General features: G+C 47.3%; 1 protein-coding gene across 2 annotated transcripts in view; it reads left to right on the forward strand.

Moving 5' to 3' along the window:
• The window catches only part of LOC141575712 (tumor necrosis factor receptor superfamily member 10B-like), a 34,998-nt gene that overhangs the window by 15,003 nt on the left and 5,949 nt on the right, over positions 1 to 14,046 (forward strand). The window contains exons 3-8 of one of the 2 annotated variants that reach the window (XM_074355634.1): positions 7,834 to 7,947; positions 8,707 to 8,818; positions 9,765 to 9,838; positions 9,926 to 10,027; positions 10,569 to 10,600; positions 11,070 to 11,252. In XM_074355634.1, the coding sequence (XP_074211735.1) occupies positions 7,834 to 7,947; positions 8,707 to 8,818; positions 9,765 to 9,838; positions 9,926 to 10,027; positions 10,569 to 10,600; positions 11,070 to 11,252 (617 nt within the window). Of the gene's footprint in view, positions 1 to 7,833; positions 7,948 to 8,706; positions 8,819 to 9,764; positions 10,028 to 10,568; positions 10,601 to 11,069; positions 11,253 to 14,046 lie in introns of both variants that reach the window. The other variant, XM_074355632.1, reaches the window with a different exon arrangement.

The raw sequence follows: 14,046 nt of genomic DNA on the forward strand, positions 1-14,046 counted from the left end.
AAGCTCCTAACAGCATCCCTATCTGTGCTGAGACGTCAGTCTCCCCTGGGTCTGCTGGGACCAGATGAGCCAAACGGCAGAGTAGCTAGTACAGCAGCCTGGACCTGTTGCACAGCCTTCTCTTCTTCTGGGCACCACTCACAATTAGCAGCTTTTTGGGTCATTCAGTAATGGGCGGGAATAACACATCAAAATGAGGAATACGTTGCCTCTAAAACTGAAACAGGCTGGCTTAGGCCCTGTACCTTTTTCTCGGTTGTAGGGGGAGCCAGATGCAACATCTTATCCTTTGCCTTAGAAAGGATATCTCGACATGCCATTGGGCCCCTAGACATTTCAGTGATGTAGAAGGCCTCTGAATTTTTGTTGGATTTTTTTCCTGTTCTCTGACATGCAAATGTCTTACCAGGAAATCTCAAGTACTTACTACTCCTTGCTCACTCGGTCCAATCAGCATGAAGTCATCAAAGTAATGACCCAGTGTGATACCTCGTAGAAGGGAAAGGCCATCAAGATCTTGTCAACTGTATTGTGACATAGGGCTGGATAGTTGATGTACCTCAGAGGTAGGACAGTGAAGGTATATTGCTGGACTTGCTGGCTGGTGGTCTCTACTCACAGATACGGAGGAAAAAGCATTAGCCACATCACCAGCTGCGTATCACGTAACAGAGGATGTGCAAATTTGCTTAAGTAATGAAACTACGTTTGTGCTGCAGCTGTAGTGGTTAAGCTTACAACTATCCACGGTCATTCCATACCTTCCTAACACCTTGTTGTTGGACTTCCCAGCCTCTCAAACTGTTCATTAAAGTCTGTTGTTAAGCCACCCAGTCTATGATATTTTGTGAGAGCAGCTGAAATAGACTAAGATATACTGGTATCTATATAGTTACCATTTCCAATATTTTATTTCTGTATGCAATATCTTTCTTTTGGTTTCCAGAATCTTTATTTCTTCATATGGCTTTGAACTACTGCCTAATGTCATTTCATTTCAACCTGAAGGATTCCCTTTAGTACTCCTCATAGGGCAGGTCTACTAGTAATGTACTCTATAAGCTTTGTTTATCTGGGAATGTCTTAATTTCTTCTTCATTCTTAAAAATTGTGTCCCTCCACAGCCTTCTGGTGTCCACGATTTCTAATGAGAAAGCAGTTAATAACGTTATTGAGAAACCCCTTGCATGTGTTGAATCATGGCTTACGTGCGGGTTTTTTTTTTTTTTCTTTTCTTTTAACTTTTTCTTGTAACTACCTCGTAAGTCAGAAGTGGGTAATGTGCTGCCTTCCTTAGACGTGGTAGCCTTTTCTTAGACTCTCTCTCTGAAATAAAACCCTTATTTCCCATCACCCGTGCTCACCATGGTAGGCCATTCATTATCTACTCAGTCCTAAATAGGGCAATGTTGTAATGGGTCGAAGCCACCGGTGGGGTGGGGTTTGAGAGGCCAGAGGTTATCTAGAATCACCAAACCCTCTTCCCCTCCCCACCTGCCCTCCAGGCTGGCCAAGTTGGTTTTGATCTAATAAATGCTGGCAGGTCCCTCCAGCGAAGGGGGTTGGAGGCCCTCCGCATATATATTCGCTCTAGAATTAGCAGTTATCTACTTATCTATGTAGGAGAGGAGGGAGCGATCAAAGGAACCATAACTGATTTAAGGAGCCACTTGCACTTTCCCTTTACCAGCCCTGCGTACATAGACATGTTTGGCTTAATCTTTGAGACAAGCATGTGCTACTGGCAGGATCAACTAGGTAGGAGAGTGCGCTCTCACTAGCCAGACCAGGAGAGCCGCTGAGGTTCCCCCGAGGAAGCGCAGTGCCTGGCTTGCAGCGCTGCCGCGGTTCCCACAGGCGCGCGGAAGTGGGGGAGGCGAACACCCGGGCCCCTTGGCCCGCCTCATCCGAGAGGCGAGGACCGCTGACGGTGCCAGGGAGGCTTGGAGGGGCGCTGGGGAGTACCCCCGCTTGGCACCCATGACCGCAAGAAAGCAAGGCCAGGCACCCGGGAGTCGCGTGGAGCCCGACCTGGTCAGGCCGCCAGTTCCGGGCCGACGGGCGGCGCAGCCATTGAGGCCAGTCAGCATCAAGCGCGCCTGAGCCAGGCGCTGTGGGGGACTGCGGTCCTTCGCCCACACGCAACGCCACCTGCTGTCAGACGGCGGTGACAGACACGGAGGTGGGTCACGTTGGGCCGGAGAAACAAGACGCACGGAGACCCGGCCCTGGGATCTGCAAACGGGACAGACAGACGGAGAGAAGGGAAATGAGACACGGCTGGCGTCCAGGGGCTGGAAAAGCGGTGGCGGAGGGGGTCGCGGAAACAACCCGGACGCAAGCCGGCCGCCCGGGCACGACACAAGGTCTCACCGCCAGAGGCCTCCAGCTCAAGGGTGGTCCCGTAGCACCTAAGATGCCGACGACCTTCCTCGGCCCCCAGGGCACCCCCGCGGGGATCGTGACCATCGCTGACACAGCAGAGTCGCGACAGGCCTGCGAGAACTCTCTCCCGCACACGTATGGAAGACCGCGACCCCCCAACCCTCCGCCACTACCGCGCCGAGCCCTCCATCTAGCCAGAGAGCGCTTCGCCGGGGCCGCCGCTGGTCGTGGCGATCCGGGGAGACACCCGCACAAGGCGAGGTCCTTTCGGTCCCAAACGGGAGAGGCGTCAGCAATCACCTGTTCTGCGGGAGAGGGCAAGCACTGACCAGGAGGGGCGGCGCGCACGTAGGGAGAGGGCCAGGACGCAAGGCTGGCGCCGGCCCTGGCGCTGGCGCTGCCGAGGGCTCACGCTTTATCAGGCCATCAAGAAGACAAGCATGGGATCCCACCGCCACAGACACGAGGGCGCTCCCGCGAGGCCTGGGACACCGCCGGCCTCAGCCACCACCCTCGAGCCACAGAGGATCCGTCTACCTAATCCGTCCATCCATCCACCTACAACTATCCGGAAAGATGTGGTCCGTCCCGGGGCCTCACCTCCCGGGAAAACGCTCGAGAGCGAGGCAGCCCGACCGGGGAAGAGGGCAGGCGGGACCACTGCTCACGGCCGCAGGGCCGAGGGAGTGGGGCGAGGCGTCCTGCCACCTTGGCTCACGACGGGGGCACGGCGCACGCACGGCCCCGCGCCGGACGCCTGCCCAGCCCGCGGCACCCTCCCCCGGGCCAGCCAGCTGGGGCCGCGTAGCCGCCCCGCGAAGGCGAGGGGTTCTGCCCACACGCGGTGGCAGTCGCACCGGTGGCAACTGAGCGCTTTGCGGAGCGGCGGCTCGGGGGTCTGGGACGCCAAGGCTCCCTCTCGGGTCGCTAGAGAACGCTTTCTCACCGAGGGCGCGTCGTCCCCCACCCACTGTCTCCCCGCCGGGCCCATGGAGGCGCTTCAGAAGCCAGTGCCTGCGCTGGCTAACGGGAGTGTTCGCCATGAAGGCGGGGAAAAGCCTGCGCTCCCTCAGGCTCGTCGGTTTGCCTCAGGAGGGAGCGTGCCTGAGAAGTCTGACAGCGCCCCCTTCGCATCGCCCGACCCGCCACACGCCCGCGTGCAACCCCAGCGAGGGGGGACGCACGGCACACGCCCAGCCAAGTCAGCCCCCCGCTCCCCGCACGCAGTGAGGACGGCCACGTCGAGGCACCTGTCCCCACAAGGGGGACCGGCCTGCCTCCCTTACCGTCTCGACCCCGCAGGAGAGCTGCTCACAGGCGCAGCACCGCAGCGGATTCCCCACAGGCTTGTTGGGAACAGGAAACGAGGCCACCGCTCGGCCTCAGGCACCGGAGGGACGACCCTGAGCGCCTCCAGGAAACATCCGAGGGTCTGGCGAGACGCGTTAGCGCGACAAAGGCGCGGGAGGGGCGGTGGCGTCGGGGCGCTTCCCCAGCCCCCACGGCGGGGGGGGGGGGGTTCTCTCGCGAGACACAGGAGCCGAGCGAGCGTGTCCGCTGGGTCAGAGGACCCCGGCCCGCCGACGCGGTGAGGCAGAGGGCGGGAGAGCGCTGTGGGGCGGGTTTCCGCACCCCTGCCTTCCACCCACCACCAGCGGGAAGGCTGGGAGGAGAGAGGCCTGCGAACGTCGTCCCTCGTCTGGAGCGACTTAGGGCGGCCGGCGTGGGAGAGAGCGACATCAGCACATCCATCTCTTTGGTGCTGTTTTAAAGATTCTCTGCTTGCATATGTGCCTTTTGTCCTGTTGACTATAGGTTTCTGGGTGGATCTCTTTAAAATTTGATCCTGCTTGGGAGCTCATTGAGTTCCTTGGATACACAGAACGAATTTCGTATCAAATTGAAGGAAAATGTGCCGGGACTTCCATGATGTGCACATGGGTGCGCTTGGTGGTGTCCCACAGGTCCCTCAGGCGCTATTTTTTTTTAAATCATTCTTCTTGTTTCTGCTCCTCAGACTGGATGATTTTAATAACCTTATCTTCATGTCCATTAAGTTTTGATATTATTCTGCCTGCTCAGTTTTGCCATTTCAGCCCATCTAGTGATGCAGAGACACAAAGAGGTCGAAAGTAGTGGATGGAAAAAGATATGGCACCAAAAGAGAAGTAGGATGGCTATCTTATGAACAAAGTAGATTTAAAGTCACAATAGTTTTATAAGAGACAGGAGAACATTTTTTTCACTTTCCAATTTCTTCTTTTTTTTTATTTTGAAGAATTCATTTGTCTTGGAATGAGTTCTTCATTTTTTTCTTTCAGTATGATTGAGATATAATTGATATCACTGTTTAAGTTTACATACATCAAGAAATGACTACCACAGTAAGTGAACTTTCATCATCGCACATAGATAAAAATTGGGAGTAGAAAAAACATTTTTTCCTTGTGATGAGAACTCTTAGGATTTACTCTCTTAACGACTTTCATATATAACATACAGCAGTGTTAATTATATTTATCATGTTGTATATTATATCCCTAGTACTTATTTGATATATAAGTAGAAGTTTGTACCTTTCGACTGCTTTCATCCAATTCCCCTTCCTCTACCAGCCACGTCTAGTAACCATAACTCTAATTTTTTTCCCTCTGACTTTATTGGTTTGATTTTGAAGTATAATTGACCTACAACACTATGTTGGTTCTTGTTACATAACATGGTTATTTTGATATTTCTATGAATTTCAAAAAGATCACCATAAATCTGTCCCCATACAAATGTATTCCATAATTATTGACTATATTCCCCACACTGAATATGTCATAATTGTGACTCTTTTATTTCACAACTGGAAGTCTGTAGGGGTCCCAGAAGGAGACAAGAAAGAGAGAGAGAGGAGCAGAAAATGTATTTAAAGTCATAATAGTTGAAAACTTCCCTAACCTAGAAAAGGAAACAGACATCTTGGTCCAGGAAACAGAGAGAGTCCCTCCCTGCAAAAATCTGTTAGAACTGACAAATGAATTCTAACCTGTTTCAACTAATAAGATATACACATACAGAACAGTTCTATTTCTGTGCACTGCCAATAAACAATTCCAAAGGGAAATTAAGAAAACAATGCCATTTACAATGGCCTAAAAAGGATAAAATACTTAAGAATAAGACTAAATGTAACAAGGAGGCATAAGACTTTTACAGTGAAAACTGCAAAATATTGCTGAAAAAATTTTAAAAGGCCTAAACAGGAAGACTTTCCATCTTCATGGGTTGGGAGACATTGCTGTTATAATGACAGTATCACCTGGAACAATATGCACATTCAATGCACTCTTTATCAAAATCTCAGCGGTGTAATTTCAGAAATGAAAGAAACCATCTTCAAATTTGTATGAAATTCCAGGGGACCCACAGTATCCAAAACAATGTTCAAAAAGAAAAACAAAGTTGAGAGACTTATATTTCCTGATTTCCAAGTACAGTAATCCAAGCCGTGTGGTATTGGAATAATGATTAGACATAGACCAGTGGAATAGAATTAAGAGACTGGACATAAACCCTTATATCTATGGTCAATTGAGTTTTGATATTCAAGACCATTCAATGGGAAAAGAGTAGTCTCTTCAACTAACAGTGCTGGAGAAACTGGATAGCAAACATGCAATGAATGCAGCTGGGCTGTTACCTTACACTAGATACAAAAAGTAACTGAAAATGATTCAAATCAAAAATGTAAGTATTGAAACTATAAAACTTTTAGAAGAAAATAGACGGGCAGTTCTTGATGGCCTTAGGCTTGGCAATGGGTTTTTAAAAATATGACACTAAAGCATAGTGTCATATTTAAAGCAAAAAAAAAAAAAGGTATATCGAACTACATCAAAATTTAAATCTCTGCAGCAAAAGAAACGATCAACAGAATGTGAGAAAATATTGGTGAATCAAATAACTGATAAGGTTTGATACCTAGAATATATAAATCAATCCTACAGCTCAACAACAAAAGACGGACATCCCAACGTAAAAATGGGTAACCGACTTGAATAGACATTTCTCCACAGATGATATACAAATGGCCAGCAACCATATGAAAAGATGCTCAAGATCACTAACCATCAGAAAAATGCAGACTAAAAATAAAACCATGATGAGATACTACCTCGTACCCATTTGATGGCACTATCAATAATACAGAAAATAAAGGTTGGTGACGATGTGCAGAATTGGAACCGTTGTGTGCTGTTGGTGAGATTGTAAAATGATGCAGCTGCTGTGGAAAAACAGTATGATGGTGCCTCAAAGATACTAAAAAATAGAAATACCGTATGATTTAGCAATCCTGCTTCTGGGTATATATCTAAACGGATTGAAAGCAAGGTCTCAAAGAAATATTTGCACACCTTTATTCATAGCAAAGTTATTTACCATAGCCAAGAAGTGGAAGCAGCCCAAGTGTCCACTGATGCGTGAATAGATAAACGAAATGTCTTATATACATGCAAGGGATTATTATTTAGCCTTTTTTAAAAAGAGTGAAATTCTGACACATTGCAGCATGGCTGAACCTCAAAAACACTGTGCTAAGTGAAATAAACCAAACACAATCTTTGTATGACTCAGGACATGGGCTCCCAGGTAATGACAGCTCCTGCAAGGTCTCAGGCCAGTGCCTGGAGAATACCTCTTTTTTCCAGGGCAAAGCCACCTTTATTTAGGGTTATTCTTTGACTCAACATACAGGAACCATTTTTCCTTCCATTTACCAGGAGCGTAGCAAGAGCTTTAATTGAAGGCTTGTCTGTGATTGTCTCATTATTTCTGATCTTGTGCGTTCCATTGACCTGGAGCTCGTTGAGGGCAAGGATTAGGACTTTCTTCTGTGACTCTCCAGGGACCTGGTGACACTGTCCAGTTTTGTAGTCACTATGTCCACGTGACTATTGAGCACTTGACATATGGCCCCTCCAGATACTGAGTGATGGAAGGCAGAAATATTCCCAGGATTCTAAGACGTACTTTGAAAAACTAATGTAAAGCATCTGAATGTTTTATGCTTATTATGAGCTTAACTGATATTATTTTGAATATATTGATTTTTGTAATTGACGTACAGTCAGTTACAATGTGTCAGTTTCTGGTGTACAGCACAATGTCCCAGTCATGCATATACATACATATTTGAATAGATTTAAATACATTATTAAAATTAATTGGATCTCCTTCCTTCAGCTCTTCTAAGTCTTTCTGACTTGTAATATATTTCTGTTGCAATGCTAGTCAAGGGTGTACAGTAGATGCAGAATTGATCAACTGACCGACAACAGGTAGAATGAATTTCCCCATTTGGGTTCCACTCATGGCCAAAAGAGGAGCCCCCCAGTCACCACTGCCTGCCTCTGGGAATCCTGTAGGGATTCATTCACCAGATTTTCTCTCCCTTTTCAGGATACCATGTATCAGCAGATGGAAACAATTGTACACCCTGTGCAAATGGAGTGGAGTTTACCACTCACTGGAATGTGCTCCCTTCCTGCTTACCGTGTACAACCTGTAAATCAGGTATGGAACATGGGACCCAGTGCAGGAGTGATGGTGTGGGAATTGTATCCAACATGGGATTGGGACACCTGGATTCCGGTTCCCGTCCTTCCTGGGCTTCATCATACCCTGTTTTATGATTATATCTTAGGCCAATAAAATAAAAACAGAAATTATTTTTACGCCACATGCCATACAGCAGGTAAATCTTTTAAATCAGCAGATGAAAGTGGTGGGAAAATGATCTGCCCCTTGATGGGGGAGGGGTGGTATCTGTATAGTTACAGCATAAGACGAGGCCTGGCCAAGTGGAAAAGTGCTAGGTTTGAGCTGTGACGTGGGTCTGGTCCTGGGCCAGGCCCCTGTTAGTCCTGTGCTCTGTGCTCCTGGCAGGGGCTCGGCCTCTCTAAGCCTTCACAAATTTGGGCCCCTCGGCCTCTCCAGCAGAGCTATGTTTTGGGAGGTGACCCACGGGTTCCTCTCCATCGAGGGTCTCTCAGATTATCCCCCACCTTTCCTACCGACCTGTGAGCTAAAAGATTTCCCTCCCTGTCCTAATGCATTAAATAATGTACCATGGTCCTTTTTTTATGCCTCTGAGTATTGGTGACAGGTGAGCAGTGGCTGTCCTTTATGTGCCCCTCATGTGTAGCTGCCGAATTTGACCCTGAAAGCTACACTGGACTGATGAGAGCTGAGCGGGTGGGTGTTTGGTTGGTGAAGAACGGCTGAGGGTCACGCAGGGGAAACATATCCCCAAACCTTATCCTTTGTCTTCAGGTGAAGAAGAGAGTACTCCTTGTACCACAACTAAGGACACACAGTGTCAGTGCAGAGCTGGCACTTTCCATGGAGAAGACTCCCCTGAGTTCTGCCAGAAGTGCAGCACCGGGTGAGATGTGGGAGCCTTGGGGCTTCCCTGTGCCTGCGGGGTCTTCTGAGCCTACAGCAGCCCCTCCTCATCCATCTGCTGATCCCCGCACTGCCCCCTACACCTTCCCACACCTTCTCAACTGGGTTTCCCTTTGGCCAGGTTGACTTTTCTATCGGGTACAGTGTGCCATTGCTTAGGGTCCATGATGCTGTCAATGGCCCATGAAAAGTTTTAGTTTCTTTTTATACGAGAGGGAAAAAATGAGCAGAATGCAGCCAGGCTTATATTCATCTGTATAACCGTTCATTCATAAATGGATGTTTTAGTATTTTTTACATGCAGGAAAGGACACATGAAGACAAATGTAGCCACAACCAAGTCAGATGAGACCCAGCATGTAGCTCCTTCAAGGTTCCCAGAAAGCCCTGGGCCACTCAGCTGACCTCACATCCAGCCCTTGTTCCCTCAATAAGACCTGAATCTTTCCTATTTGGAGATTTAGGGACCGGTAGGAGTTAGGTCTTCTGTGACGCTCCAGTGTTGGCTGTGATTGGTAGGAAGAGTCAAAGGTGGAGGACAAGAGGGTCCTTGTGTTAAAGCTGGACTGGAGGATGAGGCTCAGCCTGTGCCCAAACCCTTCTGACCCTTGACCTGTATTAGGCCCCTCACCCGGACTCCCTCTGCAGCCCAGGGAGGTCCAGTGCAGGCCTTGCAGAGAAGACCCAGCTCCTGAAGGAGCTCAACACACTCAGCCGGAGCCCTCAGGGCAGAAGTGCGCAAGCCCAGATCCTTCTCCCACCCAACACGGGGGAGTGAGGGACCCGACCCTGCAGACAGGAGAAGCCTGTCCCTCCTCCACTGTCTTGTCAGGGGACACTGGGTGGGAGTTTGCTCCCTGTTTGTCCCCATCTGGCCAGCTTTCCCTGACAGAGCCCCTCCATGTCCTCCCTGTGTCTGTACCTAGGTGCCCAGATGGGATGGTTGTGGCCACGCCCTGTACACCCTGGAGTGACCTGCAGTGTGTGGACCAAAAATCAGGTACCCAGGTCAATGGGGAGGCCCTGGTTCCTGGAAAGTCAGTGACCATGAGCCTGGGACTGCCCACCACTCCTTCTCCCTCCTCAGGCAATTCACAGCTGGTGCCTGGAATTGTAACTGCCTTTGTCCTGCTGGGGCTGGTGCTGGTTCTGATGACTGCATATCGTTTCCGGAAGTTCATCCTTCAAGGTGAGGTACCGGGAAGGAATGGGAGGCCCTGGCTCCCTCTTTCATTTTCCCAGTCTTCCTGTTCTTCCTGGCCTGGCTCTGATCTTGTTGTCTGTGATACCCGTCCACCTTCCACCTCCCACCTAGGGGCACCAGGATCACATCAGTTCCCCATCTTGGCTGATGGACCCCCCATCCTCATGGCCAAGTCCAGGGGGTCAGGGCCAGTTCTTAATGTCTTCAGGGCCCCCAGGCAGGGCAGAGAGGAGATGAGCACTTTGACTGAGTGACAGGAGTCAGGAGGAGAGGGTCAGGGCGTCTTGTATGGCTTTGTTCAGCAGACTCCAACAGGGATTTTACATATGTTTCATTTTATTCCTTTTTCCCTCTTCTCTTCTCCCTCCCCAGGGGCTCCCCAGAGTTGGATTGGCCCCCTCCTTGTCACCAGGCCCAGGGCTCCTTGTTCAGTGCCTGAGCCCCCAGCCCACACCCTGTCCCAGGGGAGGGAGGTGCTGCAAGAGGGCCCTCCCCACTGTTAAGGTGGAAGCTTCTTCTCTTCTAGGTTGTGGAGTGGACCCCAAGTGCATGGAAAAAGTGAGTTGGTTTCTCCAGGACCTGGTGGCATCAGGTCCTCAGAAACTGCCTCCCATCCACAACAAGGCCCTGGGTGGACACGGTCCCCATTCTGTGCTGTGCTGTGGCCCCTGGCTCTCTAAAGTGGCCTGGGGACTCTGGGCTGACTGTAGGAGAGCAACTGGTCCATTTGAGCAGCCCAGAGGCTTTTTGGCAGCGCTAGCCCTGTCCTTCTTACTGCCTGTGGGACACCCGTACCCATAACCCTGGACCCTGGGGCATGGGGGTGTCAGGCAGGGGTGCTAAACTCCACTTAGCACAGCACCAGGGTCCTGGTACCAGCAGTAGATTCCTGAGTGTGCTGTCTGTGCCCACCTGGGGGAGGGGTACAGCATGAGGGTAGGTGGGGAGGCAAAACCCACCATGTTCCCTGTTACCCTGCAGGGGTATATAGGTATGGACTCCTGAGTCAGCTCTTTGCCTTCCCAAGGTCTTTTTCTGGCGCTCACATCCCCCAAGAGGGCCTGAGCCTCTGGACAATGCTCTCAACAACACGCTGAATAGCAGAGAATCACTGTCCACTGTGGTCTCTGAGCAGGAGACAGAAGACAGAGAGCAGGCCAACCTGACACTTGTTATGGTGCAGTCCCCGGGGGAAGCAGAGCATCTGCTGGTGAGTATGTGACGGCCCCTCTGCTTGCCCGGGAGTGTGGGAGATAGAGGGAAAGGCCGATGCTGGTCAGATCTCCTGTCCCATGGGGAAGTGGTGATGGAGGGAAAAAAATCAGCATCCTGAAGGGGGAAGGGAGCCCACCCCTGCTGTTGTAGACTGTCAGCTCTATATAGTGTAGCCCTATTTTTTTATCTGTCCAGTTCTCACTGTATCCTCAGTCTAGAACAGGCAGTGGGCACTCGCATATTTGTTGAATGATTTATTGAGGGCTGCATAATATTCCACTGCATAGTTGTAAAATAACATAGTAAGCCATTCCGCATAGTAATAATAGTATCAAATTTATTGAACATGTATGAAAGCAAATCTTAGTCCAAATAGCTGATCATTAGAGGGGAGGGTATAGCTTAGCAGTAGAATGCTTGCTTAGGATGCGCAAGTTCTTGGGTTCAATACCCAGTACCCCCATTAAATAAATAAAGAAACCTAATTATCTCCCCCATCAAAAAAATTTTTTTGAGAACAAAAACAAATAGCTGATCATATTTGTATGGTGGCTCCTCAGAAGAAGTAGAATTTTGTCATCAACATGTAGAAGTATTGTTTACACCCCATGCACACCCAGTTTTGTTCATATCAAATTCATCATTTTTGACATTGAGTGGTCAATCTGTAGAAACATTTTTTATTCCTCATAAGCTTGTAACGTTATTCCCCCCAATAAAAGATAGGATGAAATGCTCTAATTTCTTATACAGCTTTTAAATTTAATGGTAATTTTTAGCATAGAACAGTATTATCTAACTGGAATTTATTTTGTGATGTGACATGCGGTGAGGAGCTCCCTGAATTCTGAGTGATTGTTGCCTTACTCCAACCAAATTTAGCAACTGAATTTCCCATTTTCCTATGCTTTTGGTCCCTCCTTAATCACATGTGAAATATTTATATGCACAATGATCTCTTTCCACCTAGAATGTTCCTTTTGGGTTTTTTTTTCCCCTGCATCAGCAGTTGACTTTAGAACAAAGCTGGGGTCAGGGGCACAGATTCTTCAAAGTCCACGTATCAATGTTTCTGCATCCTCATAGTCAACCAGCTATGGAACGTATAGTACTATAATACATAGTCAGTGAAGAAAAACCCACGGATTAGTAGACCCATGCAGTTCAAACCCATGTTGTTCAAGGCTCAGCTATATATTACATTCCTTTAAAAGAGAAAGTATAAAAGGAAGCATCAGAAAAAGGCCAGTAATCCCTCCATCCTGATTAATCACTTTTCGCATTTTTTCATAGCAGTTAATACATATCCACAGTGAGAAAATTTAAACAGTATAGACAGTTTCTCAATGAATCATGAAAGTCTCCTCCTATAATCTTTCTCCAGCCCCTTAGTTCTTTTTATTTCAGGTAAATATGAAGGGTAATTTTCTGTGATTCTTTGCTGAAATCTTTATGCATATGCCATCTGTATGCCATCTGTATACAATACTTCACAAATGAAACTTCCTAATATGTTTTAATATCTGAGAGAGCACTACCTCCTTCTTTACTTTTTTAAAATTTATTGTTTACCCACATAAAATGTAGAATTATTTCATAAGATTTCCTCCATCCCTAAAAAAATAATTGGAATTTTTTGTAAGATTTAAATTCATAAATTAATCTAGGAAGAATTAAGATCTTATTAATATTTAATATTTTTCTTATCAAAGAAAATAGCATTATGAGATTAAATATGATGATGCAGTAGGAAGATCCTGAGTTCACCTCCTCTCACAGACACACCAAAATTATAACTATTTACAGACAACTATTGGTGAAAAATATCTTCTACAACTAAAAATATAAAGAAGGAACCACAAAATGGCTGAGTCTTAGTAGAGTCAAGACCCATACCCCTGAGTGGGTGGCCCACAGACGGGACGCTAATTATATTTGCAGAAGTTGGGGCTTACTCTGCAAATGTATTTAGCCTCAGAGAGCTGTGGGAAAGAGACTGCATCTTAAAGGGCACACACACAGTCTCACAACCTCTGGGACCCAGGACAGTGCAGTAATTTGACATCTGGGTTGGGGGGAGGGTATACCTGAAGTGGTAGAGTGCATGCTTAGCATGCACAAGGTCCTGGGTTCGATTCCCACTACCTCCTCTAAAAATAAATAAACCTAATTACCTCCCCAAATATCAAAAAATATATCTTCTCTGGAAAAGAAGAGGTAAAAGTGTCATTATATGCTGATGACATGTTACTATATATAGAAAACCCTAAAAGGTCCACACAAAAGCTACTAGAGCTGATTGAAGAATTCAGCAAGGTAGCAGGTTACAAAATTAACGTTCAAAAATCAGTTGCATTTCTTTACACTAACGATAAATCAACAGAAGAAGAAAGTAAAGAAACAATCCCCTTTAAAATAGCACCCAAAGTAATAAAATATCTGGGAATAAATCTAACCAAGGAGGTGAAAGAATTATACACAGAAAACTATAAACCATTGATGAAGGAAATTAAAGAAGACTTTAAAAAATGGAAAGATATTCCATGCTCTTGGATTGGAAGAATCATTATTGTTAAAATGGTCACACTGCCCAAGGCAATCTACAGATTTAATGCAATCCCTATCCAATTACCCAGGACATTTCACAGAACTAGAAAAAATCATAATAAAATTCATATGGAACCATCAAAGACCTAGAATTGCCAAAGCATTACTGAAGAGAAAGAAAGAGGCTGGAGGAATAACTCTCCCAGACTTCAGACAATACTATAGAGCTACAGTTATCAAGA

The sequence above is a fragment of the Camelus bactrianus genome, chromosome 31 (genome assembly GCF_048773025.1).
Source record: "Camelus bactrianus isolate YW-2024 breed Bactrian camel chromosome 31, ASM4877302v1, whole genome shotgun sequence".
NCBI lineage: Eukaryota > Metazoa > Chordata > Mammalia > Artiodactyla > Camelidae > Camelus > Camelus bactrianus.